The sequence below is a fragment of the Oncorhynchus clarkii genome, unplaced genomic scaffold (assembly GCF_045791955.1).
Source record: "Oncorhynchus clarkii lewisi isolate Uvic-CL-2024 unplaced genomic scaffold, UVic_Ocla_1.0 unplaced_contig_1074_pilon_pilon, whole genome shotgun sequence".
NCBI classification, from domain to species: Eukaryota; Metazoa; Chordata; class Actinopteri; order Salmoniformes; family Salmonidae; genus Oncorhynchus; species Oncorhynchus clarkii.
In genome coordinates, this window is record NW_027257946.1 from 694,890 (window position 1) to 711,978 (window position 17,089).

Sequence of the window (17,089 nt, forward strand, 5' to 3'; positions counted from 1 at the left end):
TCTATTCCAGGAACGACTAGAGAAACTGGAGACGGAGAAGAATAAAGGTAACAGTGCTGTTCGTAGTAGTAGTAGTAGTAGTAGTAGTGGTAGTAGTAGTGGTGGTGGTGGTAGTAGTAGTGGTGGTGGTGGTAGTAGCAGTGGTAGTGGTAGTGGTAGTAGTAGTGGTAGTAGTAGTGGTAGTGGTGGCGGTGGTAGTAGTGGGTAGTAGTAGTGGTGGTGGTAGTAGTGGTAGTGGTAGTAGTGGTGGTAGTATCAGTAGTAGTAGTAGTAGTAGTGGTAGTAGTAGTAGTAGTAGTGGTAGTAGTAGTAGTAGTAGTAGTATCGGTAGTAGTAGTATCGGTAGTAGTAGTATCAGTAGTATCAGTAGTAGTAGTAGTAGTGGTAGTTGAGTAGTAGTGGTAGTTGAGTAGTAGTGGTAGTTGAGTAGTAGTGGTAGTTGAGTAGTAGTGGTAGTTGTGGTGGTAGTGGTAGTTGTGGTGGTAGTGGTATCAGTAGTGGTATCAGTAGTGGTAGTGGTATCAGTAGTGGTAGTATCAGTAGTAGTAGCAGTATCAGTAGTAGTGGTGGAAGTGGTGGAAGTAGTGGTAGTAGCAGTATCAGTAGTAGCAGTATCAGTAGTAGCAGTATCAGTAGTAGCAGTAGTAGTAGTGGTGGTGGTGGTGGTGGTGGTGGTGGTGGTAGTAGTGGTGGAAGTAGTAGTAGTATCAGTAGTAGCAGTATCAGTAGCAGTATCAGTAGTAGTAGTATCAGTAGTAGTAGTGGTGGTAGTAGTGGTGGAAGTGGTAGTAGTGGTGGAAGTGGTAGTAGTAGTATCGGTAGTAGCAGTATCAGTAGTAGTGGTAGTAGTAGCAGTATCGGTAGTAGTAGCAGTATCAGTAGTAGTAGCAGTATCAGTAGTAGTAGTAGTAGCAGTAATAGTAGTAGTAGTAGTGGTGGAAGTGATAGTAGTGGTGGAAGTAGTAGTAGTAGTAGCAGTATCAGTAGTAGCAGTAGTAGTAGCAGTATCAGTAGTAGTAGTATCTGTATAAGTAGCAGTAGTAGTATCACAGCGTTTGTTAATTAAGTTCAATCTTGTCTTTGTTCAGTATTAAAGAGCACATCAACTCAAGCAACGGCACCTGAAGAAACACAGGTGGATAAAGGTATGTTTTTATTACACCAAGTTGATACCACACACTAATACCTTTGGGGCGGCAGGTAGCCTAGGGGTTAGAGCGTTGGGCCAGTAACCGAAAGGTTGCAGGATCGAATCCCCTAGCTGACAAGGTGGAAGTAGTGGTAGTAGTAGTAGTAGTAGTAGTAAATCTGTCGTTCTGCCCCAGTTAACCCATTGTTCCCCGGTAGGCCGTCATTGTAAATAAGAATTTGTTCTTAACTGACTTGCCTAGTTAAATAAAATTAAAAACCTACAGTCATCATGGTGTTGGTTAGGTGTAGTACCTACAGTTGTCACGGTGTATTATAGTACCTACAGTCGTCATGGGGTTGTATAGTACCTACAGTCGTCACAGTGTTATATAGTACTGTAGTAGGGGTGTAGTACCTACAGTCGTCACAGTGGGGTGTCGTCACGGTGGGGTGTAGTACCTACATTCGTCATGGTGTTGATACGGTGGGGTGTAGTACCTACAGTCGTCATGGTGTTGATACGGTGGGGTGTAGTACCTACAGTCATCACGGTGTTGTATAGTACCTACAGTCGTCACGGTGGGGTGTAGTACCTACAGTCGTCACGGTGGGGTGTAGTACCTACAGTCGTCACGGTGGGGTGTAGTACCTACAGTGGTCACGGTGTTGTATAGTACCTACAGTCGTCACGGTGGGGTGTAGTACCTACAGTCGTCACGGTGGGGTGTAGTACCTACAGTCGTCACGGTGGGGTGTAGTACCTACAGTCGTCACGGTGGGGTGTAGTACCTACAGTCGTCACGGTGGGGTGTAGTACCTACAGTCGTCACGGTGTTGATACGGTGGGGTATAGTATCTACAGTCATCATGGTGTTGATACGGTGGTGTGTTTTACAGAGAAGATCCAGAGGCTGCTGGAGGATCTATGGGTGTGTGTAGCTCCTCCCTCATCACATCTCCCTGGTATGTATTCAAGACGCATTGTAATGATGTCATATGATATAATGGACCTCTCCTTGTTACAGCAGACCAGAATATCATTATTATCATCATCTGTCTCACTCACAGCCAGGAGGAAACAGCAGTTAAAGGAGCACCTACAAGACCGCAGCACAGTTGAACCCCACAGACCTGACAGTGACCCGCCAGGCCATGGACCCAGCAGGAACAGTGACCCGCCAGGCCATGGACCCAGCAGGAACAGTGACCCGCCAGGCCATGGACCCAGCAGGAACAGTGACCCGCCAGGCCATGGACCCAGCAGGAACAGTGACCCGCCAGGCCATGGACCCAACAGGAACAGTAACCCGCCAGGCCATGGACCCAGCAGGAACAGTGACCCGGCAGGACATGGACCCAGCAGGAACAGTGACCCGCTAGGCCATGGACCCGGCAGGAACAGTGACCCGCTAGGCCATGGACCCGGCAGGAACAGTGACCCGCTAGGCCATGGACCCGGCAGGAACAGTGACCCGGCAGGCCCTGGACCCAGCAGGAACAGTGACCCGGCAGGCCCTGGTCGCGGCAGGAACAATGACCCGCCAGGCCATAAACATAGTAGATCAGTTGAGGAGATCCTGGACTGGTTCAAGCCGCTGCCCCCTGTCCTCTCCCCCTTACCCTGCTCCTCAGCTCAGGAGAGGTTGGATGATGTCTTGGAGTCCAGAGCTCGAGGAACCAGATCTCCTCTAGAGAACAGAAACCACTCTGTCTACACTACAGGACCAGCCAATCAGACAGCAGGACAGCAGCCTGGACCAGCCAATCAGACAGCAGGACAGAAAACTGGACCAGCCAATCAGATGGCCCTTGTTTTGGCAGGACAACAACCTGCAGACTCCTCAGTGGAACTACCATCAGACAGAATTAATTTTACTCAGAGAGAAAGCCCTGTTTCAGACAGCACTAATTCTACTCTGAGAAAAAGCCCTGATCTGGCCACAGGGACCTCAGGAGAGACAGAGAGGAACAGTGTGGCTGTCTGTGAACAGGAAGACATGCAGGTAGAACCAGCTGCTGAAACCATCCAGTCACCATCAGGAGAGACTCAAACCTCCTCTAATGATCTACCTTCCTTTACCAAAGCCACAGAGTGTCTCCCAAACTCAGTAGAGCATCCAGACAACCTCTCTGTCCATAATGGGGCCATTCAGAACTCACTCACCCAGACACAAGGAGAAGAAGTGCAGGACTTCTCACCAGACATGACAGAGATGGATGTTGAGACTAACCCGTGTTATAATGGCTGTGTCTTGGCGGGTCAGAGCATCAACCATGGGGACTCAGAGAAAGTAGAAAGCATTAAAGATCAGTCAGGAGAGGCCAGCGTGTCTCAAACTCCCTCCACTAAACAGCTGGAACCCAGTCTTCTGGTTGAGTGTTCTGCAGAGACAGTGACTGGTCCAGAACAACTGACTGAATGGGCTCCTAACACTCAATGTAACACAACTGATCAGAAAGCAGCTCCTCAAGCATGTCCCCATAAACAAGACAAGTTGTTTACAGGCCAGGAATCAGATAAAGACGATGAAGAGGGTTTCTCTTGGAAACAGGTTGGTGATGTACTGTTCCCTCCCAGTCACCCTACAGATGGACTGGCCTCCCCCAGTCACCCTACAGAAGGACTGGCCTCCCCCAGTCACCCTACAGAAGGACTGGCCTCCCCCAGTCACCCTACAGAAGGACTGGCCTCCCCCAGTCACCCTACAGAAGGACTGGCCTCCCCCAGTCACCCTACAGAAGGACTGGCCTCCCCCAGTCACCCTACAGAAGGACTGGCCTCCCCCAGTCACCCTACAGAAGGACTGGCCTCCCCCAGTCACCCTACAGAAGGACTGGCCTCCCCCAGTCACCCTACAGAAGGACTGGCCTCCCCCAGTCACCCTACAGAAGGACTGGCCTCCCCCAGTCACACTACAGAAGGACTGGCCTCCCCCAGTCACCCTACAGAAGGACTGGCCTCCGCCAGTCACCCTACAGAAGGACTGGCCTCCGCCAGTCACCCTACAGAAGGACTGGCCTCCCCCAGTCACCCTACAGAAGGACTGGCCTCCCCCAGTCACCCTACAGAAGGACTGGTCTCCCCCAGTCACTCTACAGAAGGACTGGTCTCCCCCAGTCACCCCACAGAAGGACTGGCCTCCCCAAGTCAACCTACAGAAAGACTGGCCTCCCACAGTCACCCTACAGAAGGACTGAAGGATGTAGGTATAGTATCAACAGTCATCACGGTGCATTCCTCTGGGGCAGAGGAATCATCATCTGAACAGAAGTCTCTGGCACCGCTGACAAAAACAAGTGTCCACATCTCTCCTGCCAGTTTAATGAGCTCTGTAAATAACGTAGAGAACTGTACTACGACATCTGAACTCCATGAAGACATCCAGGCAACAAAACCCAATGCTCAGAGTAGCAGAAACCATACAGTTTGCAAGAGGTTACATAGTCCCATATGTCTTTCCCCTGTGGTGAACGTGAAGCTCCTGAGATCTGGTACACAACCGAAGAGGATGAATGGAAGGAAAGATGCTGAAGACCCAGGGTCTGACGTTAGGAATCCACCGTCTCCTACAGAGTTACAGAGGGACGAGCCTTTGAACAACGGGATGCTGAAAGATTGTGATCGCCCAGTCCATGTTCTACAACACCAGGATATGAAAGCTGACCGTAAGCGTCCTACAACCACCGACTGCATCTCTGAGTCCCAGCTGACAGATGAAGGGTCTGAGAAACTAGGTGGGAAAGACCAGACTGAGATGATCAGTACTAGAAGTGGGCGTGTCAGGAAGAGTCTTGTTAGATCAAACGCAGTCCAAACCAGCTCAGTGAAAGACGGCGTGGCTCCCAGGGACGGCGCGGCTCCCAGGGACGGCGCGGCTCCCAGGGACGGCGCGGCTCCCAGGGACGGAGCGGCTCCCAGGGACGGCCAGCAAACGGCCACCCTTTCATGTAAAGTTATTATTGAAAGACTCAGCCCTGACATGAGTGATGGGATCAGGCCAGCAGCCTTGCCTGTGGGCCACTCCCCAGAACCTACAGCAGCCTTGCCTGTGGGCCACTCCCCAGAACCTACAACAGCCTTGCCTGTGGGCCACTCCCCAAAACCTACAGCAGCCTTGCCTGTGGGCCACTCCCCAGAATGTACATGGAAAGTTCCCATTGGGAAGGTTCGCTTTGAAATGGGTCCTCCACTACCTCCTCTTCTGATGCCTCTCACTTTAACTCCTCCGAGACCGGTAAAACCTGGCAATCCAAGACAGGTGATTGGTAAACTGTCCTTTCCCTCACCAATGGAAGGGCCTGTTTCCCCTGTGGGATCCCAAACAGCACCTGATGGTCAGATGTTGAGCTCCCCGTCTCGAACCACCCCTTCCTCACCACTACAGTTTGGTTCAGCCACTCCTAAACACGCTGTTCCTGTTCCAGGGAGACTTCCTGCCTTCAGCCCCTCCTCTTCCTCCACTAGTCCCGCCCAGGAGAACTCCATGAGGATTCTAGACAGCATGTATCCAGAACTGTCTGCCCGTGCCTGGACTCTCAGTATCCTCCGAGGAAACCTCTCTATGTCTTCTGCTGAGACGGGGACCACACCTTCCAGCTCTGTCAGTCAGATATCTGGCTTCAAAACCATCAACTCCTCGTCCACGGCTTTCACCAAAACAGAGCAAAGAGGGAAGCGAAGTGGAGTCAACATGCTTCTACCAAAGAGTGCCAAAAGACTGAGGCTGGATAACTGCTCCCCCGGCCCTGCTGGGGCGACGGCCGGCCCTGCTGCGAAGGGGATATCCTCCACGACATCAGCCTGTCCTGACCCACTACTCAGAACACCTCAACATGGGAGTTCTTCACAGCCTACAGAGATGGAGAAACTGTTTGGGAAACCAGCAGGCGAAGCCTCCATATCCCAGGCCTTAGAGAAAGAGAAACTGGTTGGGAAAGCAGCAGGCGAAGCCTCCATATCCCAGGCCTTAGAGAAGATAGCAGCCCAGTGTTTTGACCTGTTACCTGTCATCAAGAGTCACCTGTTTGTTGGGAATCTGTCTAGGAAACCTGTGTTACGGGATGAGGAGAAGGAGGTCCTCTCTGAGTTCTCAAACAATGAGGTTAGTCACGAACAGCTTTGCCTACATAGCATATTTACCGTAGGATCTTTTAAAGGCATGCTTCTGGAGTAGAGGTCGACCGATTATGATTTTTCAACGCCGATACCGATTATTGAAGGACCAAAAAAAGCCGATACCGATTAATCAACCAATTTTTATTTATTTATTTGTAATAATGACAATTACAACAATACTGAATGAACACTTATTTTAACTTAATATAATACATCAATAAAATCAATTTAGCCTCAAATAAATAATGAAACATGTTCAATTTGGTTTAAATAATGCAAAAACAAAGTGTTGGAGAAGAAAGTAAAAGTGCAATATGTGCCATGTAAGAAAGCTACCGTGTCAGTTCCTTGCTCAGAACATGAGAACATATGAAAGCTGGTGGTTCCTTTTTAACGTGAGTCTTCAATATTCCCAGGTAAGAAGTTTTAGGTTGTAGTTATTATAGGACTATTTCCCTCTATACCATTTGTATTTCATTAACCTTTGACTATTGGATGTTCTTATAGGCACTTTAGTATTGCCAGTGTAACAGTATAGCTTCCATCCCTCTCCTCGCTCCTCCCTGGGCTCGAACCAGTAACACAACGACAACAGCCACCATCGAAGCAGCGTTACCCATGCAGAGCAAGGGGAACAACTACTAGAAGGCTCAGAGCGAGTGACGTTTGAAACGCTATTAGCACGCGCTAACTAGCTAGCCATTTCACATTGGTTACACCAGCCTCATCTCGGGAGTTGATAGGCTTGAAGTCATAAACAGCGCAATGCTTGACGCACAACGAAGAGCTGCTGGCAAAACGCACGAAAGTGCTGTTTGAATGAATGTTTACGCGCCTGCTTCTGCCTACCACTGCTCAGTCAGATACTTAGGTGTATGCTCAGTCAGATTATATGCAACGCAGGACACGCTAGATAATATCTAGTAATATCATCAACCATGTGTAGTTAACTAGTGATTATGGTTGATTGTTTTTTTATAAGATAAGTTTAATGCTAGCTAGCAACTTACCTTGGCTTACTGCATTCGCGTAACAGGCAGGCTCCTCGTGGAGTGCAATGAGAGGCAGGTGGTTAGAGCGTTGGACTAGTTAACTGTAAGGTTGCAAGATTGGTTCCCCCGAGCTGACAGGGTGAAAATCTGTCGTTCTGCCCCTGAACGAGGCACTTAACCCACCGTTCCTAGGCCGTCATTGAAAATAAGAATGTGTTCTTAACTGACTTGCCTAGTTAAATAACGGTAAAAATGAAAACTTGAAATCGGCCCTAATTAATCAGCCATTCCGATTAATCGGTCGACCTCTATTCTGGATTTTGTCAATGAGACCCTTTATCGACTTCCCCAGAGTCAGGTGGTCTCCTTTATCGACTTCCCCAGAGTCAGGTGGTCTCCTTTATCGACTTCCCCAGAGTCAGGTGGTCTCCTTTATCGACTTCCCCAGAGTCAGGTGGTCTCCTTTATCGACTTCCCCAGAGTCAGGTGGTCTCCTTTATCGACTTCCCCAGAGTCAGGTGGTCTCCTTTATCGACTTCCCCAGAGTCAGGTGGTCTCCTTTATCGACTTCCCCAGAGTCAGGTGGTCTCCTTTATCGACTTCCCCAGAGTCAGGTGGTCTCCTTTATCGACTTCCCCAGAGTCAGGTGGTCTCCTTTATCGACTTCCCCAGAGTCAGGTGGTCTCCTTTATCGACTTCCCCAGAGTCAGGTGGTCTCCTTTATCGACTTCCCCAGAGTCAGGTGGTCTCCTTTATCGACTTCCCCAGAGTCAGGTGGTCTCCTTTATCGACTTCCCCAGAGTCAGGTGGTCTCCTTTATCGACTTCCCCAGAGTCAGGTGGTCTCCTTTATCGACTTCCCCAGAGTCAGGTGGTCTCCTTTATCGACTTCCCCAGAGTCAAGTGGTCTCCTTTATCGACTTCCCCAGAGTCAGGTGGTCTCGTGGATACCATTTTTATGTCTCCGTGCAGTTTGAACGTAGTTGCTAACTAGCGTTAGCATAATGACTAGAAGTTAATGGTATCTGCTAGCAGAGATCCTAAAGTATCCCTTTAATTTGTAGACGGTAACACCTTTTACATGGTTGTCCTGTGAATCGTTGGTACATGGCTGTCCTGTGACTCATTGGTACATGGTTGTCCTGTGAATCGTTGGTACATGGTTGTCCTGTGACTCGTTGGTACATGGTTGTCCTGTGACTCATTGGTACATGGTTGTCCTGTGAATCATTGGTACATGGTTGTCCTGTGAATCATTGGTACATGTCTGTCCTGTGAATCATTGGTACATGGCTGTCCTGTGAATCGTTGGTACTGTGAATCATTGGTACATGGCTGTTCTGTGACTTGTCAGCCTCTGGCAGATGACCTGATGTCGGTGATGCTGACTAAGCTGAAGACTGAGAGGACTGAGCTGCCTGGGTCTCACCTCCAGGCTCTGGTTAGAGTCTACACTGCTCTGTGCCGACGGAGGAGGGACTGGGACAGAGCACATATCCTGGCCTACAGCATCCTTAGAGAAGGTAACACATCCTGGCCTACAGCGTCCTTAGAGAAGGTAGCACATCCTGGCCTACAGCATCCTTAGAGAAGGTAACACATCCTGGCCTACGGCATCCTTAGAGAAGGTAACACATCCTGGCCTACAGCATCCTTAGAGAAGGTAACACATCTTGGCCTACGGCGTCCTTAGAGAAGGTAACACATCTTGGCCTACGGCGTCCTTAGAGAAGGTAACACATCCTGGCCTACAGCGTCCTTAGAGAAGGTAACACATCCTGGCCTACAGCGTCCTTAGAGAAGGTAACACATCCTGGCCTACGGCGTCCTTAGAGAAGGTAACACATCCTGGCCTACAGCGTCCTTAGAGAAGGTAACACATCCTGGCCTACAGCGTCCTTAGAGAAGGTAACACATCCTGGCCTACAGCGTCCTTAGAGAAGGTAACACATCCTGGCCTACAGTGTCCTTAGAGAAGGTACGGCGTCCTTAGAGAAGGTAACACATCCTGGCCTACAGTGTCCTTAGAGAAGGTAACATGGCTTCATTGAATAGCTTGATTTGACTGACGTCACTTGACTTCACAGCTTGAGTTGACATTGTTTCTGTTCTTGTTCCCCCCCAGATTTCCCTGAGTCAACCAAGCTGGTTCTGTTCATGGTGACCACATGGCCCAATGTGTTCTCCTGCAGGACTGTAGTGTGCCAGGCCATCCACACGGTCACCAAGGTCAAAGCTCAAGGAGAGGTGCTCCACTGCCTAACTGCTTACCTGGGTTGGGAGAAGGTATGGCATCTCTGTAATCTTGGTCTGTGGTCATGAGGTTTTATGGATCTACTGTTGTCTATTGGTCTCCGCCTTCTGATCAATTAACAGAGGGAAGAGTTGTCGGTATTCCGTCACTGAGAAGGCCATTTCCTGTTTGTGTATTGTGAAGCTTGGCGTAACATCTGTTTGGACTTCATGCCATGTCTGTGTCCCCAGAGTCCTCCTAGTGACGTGGATCAGTTGGTGTCCCGCACGTTGACGTCCGTCAGAGCTGCAGCTGAGATGACCTTCCAGAAACACCCGCGACAGGGACAGGACCTGAACCCCGTTGCCTGGCAACACGTCTTCACCCTGGAGCTGCTCTGCTCTCATACACACTGGAAGTGGACCCATGACAACCTACTGAGGTAGAAAGCAGGCCTGCTATTGGTTGTTGTTGACTGCCACAGCTGGACTGAAATTCACCAGCTAACAAAACAGTGAAGACAGAACCAGATGCATACATTTAGCAAACTCTTTTAATGTCATTATGACCATCCAGATAAATAATAATCTAGCTAGACAGCATGTGGGGGGGGGGGTGGAAAACGACCTAAAAATGATTTTGTGAAGCGTTGAAGATGGTTAGATAATGTATGTAACGAACTCAGCCAGTTAGCCCCATTTGACTGCAGATGTCACTTTTTAGGTGACCTCACAAAATTCACACAGAAATGCGAGTTATAGATCTGTCATTTGTCATTGAAAGCCAGTCTAAGAAGAGGTAGATCTGTTCTATGTCACTATTTCTATGCTTCCGGTCTAAAGTTGAATTTTTTTCATCTTTTGGTTTTGGTTTTGTACACTGGCTGTAAACAGTAAATATGGTTGTAGAAAAGATACAGCGATTTAGATGGTACAATGATTCTCTACACTATACAGTCAAGGCCAAAAGTGTTGAGAATGACACAAATATTAATTTCCAAAAAGTTTGCTGCTTCAGTGTCTTTAGATGTTTTTGTCAGATGCAATTACACTTCAGTATTTCATAGTAACAAGTGTCAAAGGCTTTTATTGACAATTACATGAAGTTGATGCAAAGAGTCAATATTTGCAGTGTTGACCCTTCTTTTTCAAGACCTCTGCAATCCACCCTGGCATGCTGTCAATTAACTTCTGGGCCACATCCTGACTGATGGCAGCCCATTCTTGCATAATCAATGCTTGGAGTTTGTCAGAATTTGCAGGTTTTTGTTTGTCCACCCGTCTCTTGAGGATTGACCACAAGTTCTCAATGGGATTAAGGTCTGGGGAGTTTCCTGGCCATGGACCCAAAATATAAATGTTTTGTTCCCCGAGCCACTTTTGCCTTATGGCAAGATGCTCCATCATGCTGGAAAAGGCATTGTTCGTCACCAAACTGTTCCTGGATGGTTGGGAGAAGTTGCTCTCGAAGGATGTGTTGGTACCATTCTTTATTCATGGCTGTGTTCTTAGGTAAAATTGTGAGTGAGCCCACTCCCTTGGCTGAGAAGCAACCCCACACATGAATGGTCTCAGGATGCTTTACTGTTGGCATGACACAGGACTGTTGGTAGCGCTCACCTTGTCTTCTCCGGACAAGCTTTTCCCGGATGCCCCAAACAATCGGAAAGGGGATTCATCAGAGAAAACGACTTTACCCCAGTCCTCAGCAGTCCAATCCCTGTACCTTTTGCAGAATATCAGTCTGTCCCTGATGTTTTTCCTGGAGAGAAGTGGCTTCTTTGCTGCCCTTCTTGACACCAGGCCATCCTCAGAAAGTCTTCGCCTCACTGTCCGTGCAGATGCACTCACACCTGCCTGCTGCCATTCCTGAGCAAGCTCTGTACTGGTGGTGCCCCGATCCCACAGCTGAATCAACTTTAGGAGACGGTCCTGGCGCTTGCTGGACTTTCTTGGGCGCCATGACGCCTTCTTCACAACAATTGAACCGCTCTCCTTGAAGTTCTTGATGAACTTGGTTGATGGTTGATCAAATGGTTGATTTAGGTGCAATTTTACTGGCAGCAATATTCTTGCCTGTGAAGCCCTTTTTGTGCAAAGCAATGATGACGGCATGTGTTTCCTTGCAGGTAACCATGGTTGACAGAGGAAGAACAATGATTCTAAGCACCACCCTCCTTTTGAAGCTTCCAGTCTGTTATTCGAACTCAATCATCATGACAGAGTGATCTCCATCCCTGTCCTCGTCAACACCCACGCCTGTGTTAACGAGATAATCACTGACATGATGCCAGCTGGTCCTTTTGTAGCAGGGCTGAAATGCAGTGGAAATGTTTTTGGGGGGGATTCAGTTCATTTGCATGGCAAAGAGGGACTTTGCAATGAATTGCAATTCATCTGATCACTCTTCATTACATTATGGAGTATATGCACATTTCTATCATACAAACTGAGGCAGCAGACTTTGACAAATATTAATTTTCATTCTCAAAACTTTCGGCCACAACCTGTATGTATCACCATATCAGTCAGTGGAGATAGAGACATGACAGACTGAAGACAGTAGATACAGTATGTAGGAGTGTGTTTATCAGTCAGATAGAGACAACATGACAGACTGAAGACAGTAGATACAGTATGTAGGAGTGTGTGTATCAGTCAGATAGAGACAACATGACAGACTGAAGACAGTAGATACAGTATGTAGGAGTGTGTATCAGTCAGTGAATCGTGGCCTTAGGTGTGTTGTTGTTGTTCTGTTTAAAGTACAGAGCTGTGGCCGATGATGAACTCCTGGGTGACCCAGCCCAGGTCAAGACAAACACCCATCCAGGATGTCACTGTGGCTGCGGTCCTCAGACTCATAGGTGGGTGGTGTTTTGTTTGTGTAGAATTTTTTTCAGGAAACACTTTTTTTATTTTTTATATATATAATTTGTACTGACCAATGAAGTGTAACCATGAGAACCACCTCGTTAGGGCGCCTCGGGCAGCTCGGGATAAAGGAGAGATGCGGCTCGTCTGTGAAGAACATCGCCAGGGTCATCAACACATTCGCCAGACACGGACAGTCAGAAGGTAACCGTCTACTGTAAAGCTTCTGGAATGGTCCATCTATATTTCATCAGTCATTCTACTCAGACGGACTGACATCACAGTCGCTTTAACCCGGCAGAATGTCTATCGTCAGGGTGAAATACTGCCACGGCTGAATGTGTGTAGTTCAAGGCTTCAGGATGAAATACTGCCACGGCTGAATGTGTGTAGTTCAATGCTTCAGGATGAACATACTGCCACGGCTGAATGTGGCTAGCTAGCTAAACTATGACTGGGCACAATCCCAGCTCGTGCTACTACCAATACAAACATGGTCATAGCTGTAGTATGAATCTGCAGGTAGCTAAAGCTAACAGACTAGGGTAAACGTTAGCTAGCTAACATTAGGCTATAACTAGCAACGCAAATGGATTTCTGATTCAAATCATATTACTACACAGATTATACACGTAACATTAGCTAGCGAGCCAGCAAGCTAACGTTTGCTAGCTAACTAACAGTACACTTTAGCTTGCAATAAAAACACATTTCTGACAAAATTAAGAACTTATATCTGAAATTGTAGCTAGACTCTTACATGGAGGAACGCTTCACGGTAGACTGGAACCATGTTTAACTCCGGTTTAGTTGTAGCTACATCTTGTTTGGCAGCGTTGTGTCAAGTCACTCTGGTTCACACTGACTGGAACCATTTAACTCCGGTTTGGTTGTAGCTACATCTTGTTTGGCAGCGTTGTGTCAAGTCACTCCGGTTCACACTGACTGGAACCATTTAACTCCGGTTTGGTTGTAGCTACATCTTGTTTGGCAGCGTTGTGTCAAGTCACTCTGGTTCACACTGACTGGAACCATTTAACTCCGGTTTGGTTGTAGCTACATCTTGTTTGGCAGCGTTGTGTCAAGTCACTCTGGTTCACACTGACTGGAACCATTTAACTCCGTTTTGGTTGTAGCTACATCTTGTTTGGCAGCGTTGTGTCAAGTCACTCTGGTTCACACTGACTGGAACCATTTAACTCAGGTTTGGTTGTAGCTACATCTTGTTTGGCAGCGTTGTGCCAAGTCACTCTGGTTCACACTGACTGTGGCCTGTGGAGAAAGTAGCCCATCACTTGTTCCAGCTGATCTGTCGATAGCGCCTGCTACATTCAGGGCATCAATATTGCTGAGAAAAGTAGAAAAACATTTGTAGTTCTCAATGGCTAACGTTATATCTTTCAAAAACGGTGCGGTAGAAACGACTGTCAACACATACTGAACAGCTCACGTTATAGATAGAAGCATCCGGCATGGTAGACCAATCCAAACTCCTCTCCTGGCATGTCCAGCCCATTCATTATCTCAGCCAATCATGGCTAGCAGGAAGGTTCCTGCCTTTTTGTGGCTATGACATCACGATACCCCACAATGACATCACGATACCCCACAATGACATCACGATACCCCACAATGACGTCACGATACCCCACAATGACATCACGATACCCCACAATGACAAAGCAAAAAAAAAGTTAAGAGACCTGGTTAATTTATAAAAATAAAAACTGAAATATAACATTTACATCAGTATTCAGACCCTTTACTTAGTACTTTGTTGAAGCACCTTTGGCAGCGATTACAGCCTTGTGTCTTCTTGGGTATGACGCTACAAGCTTGGCACACCTGTATTTGGGGAGTTTCTCCCATTCTTCTCTGCAGATCCTCTCAAGCTCTGTCAGGTTGGATGAACAGCTATTTTCAGGTCTCTCCAGAGATGTTCAGGCTCTTGCTTGGCCACTCAAGGACATTCAGAGACTTGTCCTGAAGCCACTTCTGCATTGTCTTGGCTGTGTGCTAAGGGTCGTTGTCCTGTTGGATGGTGAACCTCGATTCTGACTAGTCTCCCAGTCCCTGTGACTGAAAACATCCCCACAGCATGATGCTGCCACCACCGTGCTTCACCGTAGGAATGGTGCCAGGTTTCCTCCAGACGTGACGCTTGGCATTCAGGCCAAAGTGATTCATATTGGTTTCATCAGACCAGAGAAACTTGTTTCTCATGGTCTCAGAGTCCTTTAGGTGCCTTTTGGCGAAACTCCAAGCGGTCTGTAATATGCCTTTTATTGAGGAGTGTCTTTCGTCTGGCCACTCTACCATAAAGGCCTGATTGGTGGAATGCTGCAGAGATAGTAGAACCTTCCAGAAGGACAACCATCTCCACAGAGTAAGTCTGGAGCTCTATCAGTGACCATCGGGTTCTTGGTCACCTCTCCGACCAAGGCCCTTCTCCCCTGATTGCTCAGTTTGGCCTGGGGGCCAGCTCTAGGAAGAGTCTTGGTGGTTCAAAACTTCTTCCATTTTAAGAATTATGGAGGCCAATGTGTTCTTGGGGACCTTCTGAAATGTTTTGGTTCCTGTTTTGGACCTCATATAGACAGGTGTGGGCCTTTCCAAATCATGGAACTCATTCAAGACTGTTGAAAAATAATTCCAGGTGAAGCTGGTTGAGAGATTGCCAAGATTGTGCAAAGCTGTCAAGGCAAAGGGTGGCTACTTTGAAGATACTCAAATATAAAATACATTTTATTTATCACTTTCTTTTGGTTACTACATTATTCCATGTGTTTTATTTCATAGTTTTAATGTCTTTACTATTATTCTACAATATAGAACATTTTTAAAATAAAGAGACTCTGGAATGAGTAGGTGTCCAAACTTTTAGTAAGGTATTTAATTTGTCTAACCCTAACCCTTTGTCATTATGGGGTATTGCGTGTAGATTGCTGATATTTGTATTTAGTTGAATCCATTTTAGGTTAAGGCTGTAAACATAATGTGTAAAAAGTCCAGGGTTCTGATTACCTTCTGAAGGCGCTGATAACCTCAGTTTCTGGGTGGGATGTATGTACCTGTAACCCTAACTCTTCTGCTAAAAACAAAAAGTATTTCTGCTCAGACCGGGCAGACGGGACCGGGCAGACGGGACCGGGCAGACGGGACCGGGCAGACGGGACCGGGCAGACATCTGTCCAGTCTCATCTGAGCAGAATTACTTTTTGTTTCGTTTTTACAGATGAGACTTGGACAGATCTGTGTGTCTGTATTGGACAGATGGCCAACCAATGAGTCTCTGTGATGTCTTTTCCAGGTGTTCCCTGGGAGGTCCAGCTGGCAGCTGTCTACACTGTCTACGACCTGTCGCCTAGCAACCCCAAGGAGGCTCTAGCTGCGCTGGCGTCATGGCGAGGAGAGACCACCCAGCCCGTCCCCCCCGCTGTCACCAGCTGCATCACACAGATCGCCTCGCTCTGCCGACACATCAAACCCTAGTCCCTAAAACCTAGCTCCTAATCCCTAGCTCCTAACCCCTAGTCTTTAACCCCTAGTCTTTAACCCCTAGTCTTTAACCCCTAGCTCCTAACCCCTAGCTCCTAACCCCTAGCTCCTAACCCCTAGCTCCTAACCCCTAGCTCCTAACCCCTAGCTCCTAACCCCTAGCTCCTAACCCCTAGCCCCTGACCCCTAGTCCCTTAAACCTAGCTCCTATTCCCTAGTCCTTAACCCTTCCACACCCCTAACACTTAGCTCCTAACCCCCTAACCACTAGCTCCTAATCCCTAGTCCTTAACCCTTCCACACCCCTAACCCTTAGCTCCTAACCCCTAACCACTAGCTCCTAACCCCTAGTCCTTAACCCTTCCACACCCCTAACCCTTAGCTCCTAATCCCTAGCTCCTAACCCCTCCTAACCCCTAGCTCCTAACCCCTAGGTCCATTGCCACTTGTACAGATCTGAAAGGCAACATTCTTGGACCTAGGAAATCCTATCAGAGGACAAGGTGAAGCAGCATCCATTTCACTGTTATCTATCCATACCTTTTCAGATCTGACACCTTGAACCCTGCTGTGGACTGAACTTCTGGGACTGGTTTTAATGTCCATATTATTTATCTGTTGGTTAACGCATCACGTTCCCCTTGATGTTTTCTGTTGCGGTTCTTTATATGTTAAGCATGACTTTGTAAATATGATGTTGTATACAATATCTTCTTACTTCTGTAAATGTTTTGTAAATGTTCACTGTTACAGAGCCTATTTCTATTTAATTTGACAAATTAAAATCTCAGAGGTAAACATTGTTTAATAATATGATTCAACGATTGTCTCATGGAAGACTGCTCCACTTCTCCATATTGACCATCATCCATCCAGCATTCATTATCCATCCATCAACTATCCATGCCACTGCTCTGTCTTGACCTTTAAAGGGTCATTATTACTGACCAGTCATCCATCATCCATCATTCATCCATCCATTGTCCGTCATTCATCCATCCAGCATGCATCCATCATTCATCCATCCATCCATTGTCCATCATTCATCCATCCATTGTCCAGTATCCATCCATCCATCCATTGTCCATTCATCTACCCAGCATTCATCCATCTATCCATTATCCATCATTCATCCATCTATCCATTATCCATCATTCATCCATCTATCCATTATCCATGCCACTGCTGTGTCTTGACCTTTTAAAGGGTCATTATTACTGACCAGTCAAACTAAATGGGGATAGTGG

The 17,089-nt window shown here is 47.5% G+C and overlaps 1 protein-coding gene across 1 annotated transcript; it reads left to right on the forward strand.

Moving 5' to 3' along the window:
* The first annotated feature begins 4,640 nt into the window (after nt 1-4,640).
* On the forward strand, nt 4,641-16,597 carry LOC139394160 (little elongation complex subunit 1-like). The gene is made up of 7 exons (XM_071142198.1): nt 4,641-6,233; nt 8,593-8,761; nt 9,364-9,524; nt 9,723-9,913; nt 12,237-12,337; nt 12,450-12,548; nt 15,655-16,597. Exons 1-7 carry the CDS (start codon nt 4,641-4,643, stop codon nt 15,834-15,836), a joined length of 2,496 nt encoding a protein of 831 aa, XP_070998299.1. The 3' UTR covers nt 15,837-16,597.
* Nucleotides 16,598-17,089: the final 492 nt, after the last annotated feature.

What these genes read in the sequence shown, in the direction of transcription:
- LOC139394160 (XM_071142198.1), top strand. Translation starts at nt 4,641, where the DNA reads ATGAATGGAAGGAAAGATGCTGAAGACCCAGGGTCTGACGTTAGGAAT. An exon ending in CTGAGTTCTCAAACAATGAG is followed by an intron (nt 6,234 to 8,592) that starts GTTAGTCACGAA and finishes GTGACTTGTCAG; the next exon opens with CCTCTGGCAGATGACCTGAT. An exon ending in CAGACACGGACAGTCAGAAG is followed by an intron (nt 12,549 to 15,654) that starts GTAACCGTCTAC and finishes TGTCTTTTCCAG; the next exon opens with GTGTTCCCTGGGAGGTCCAG.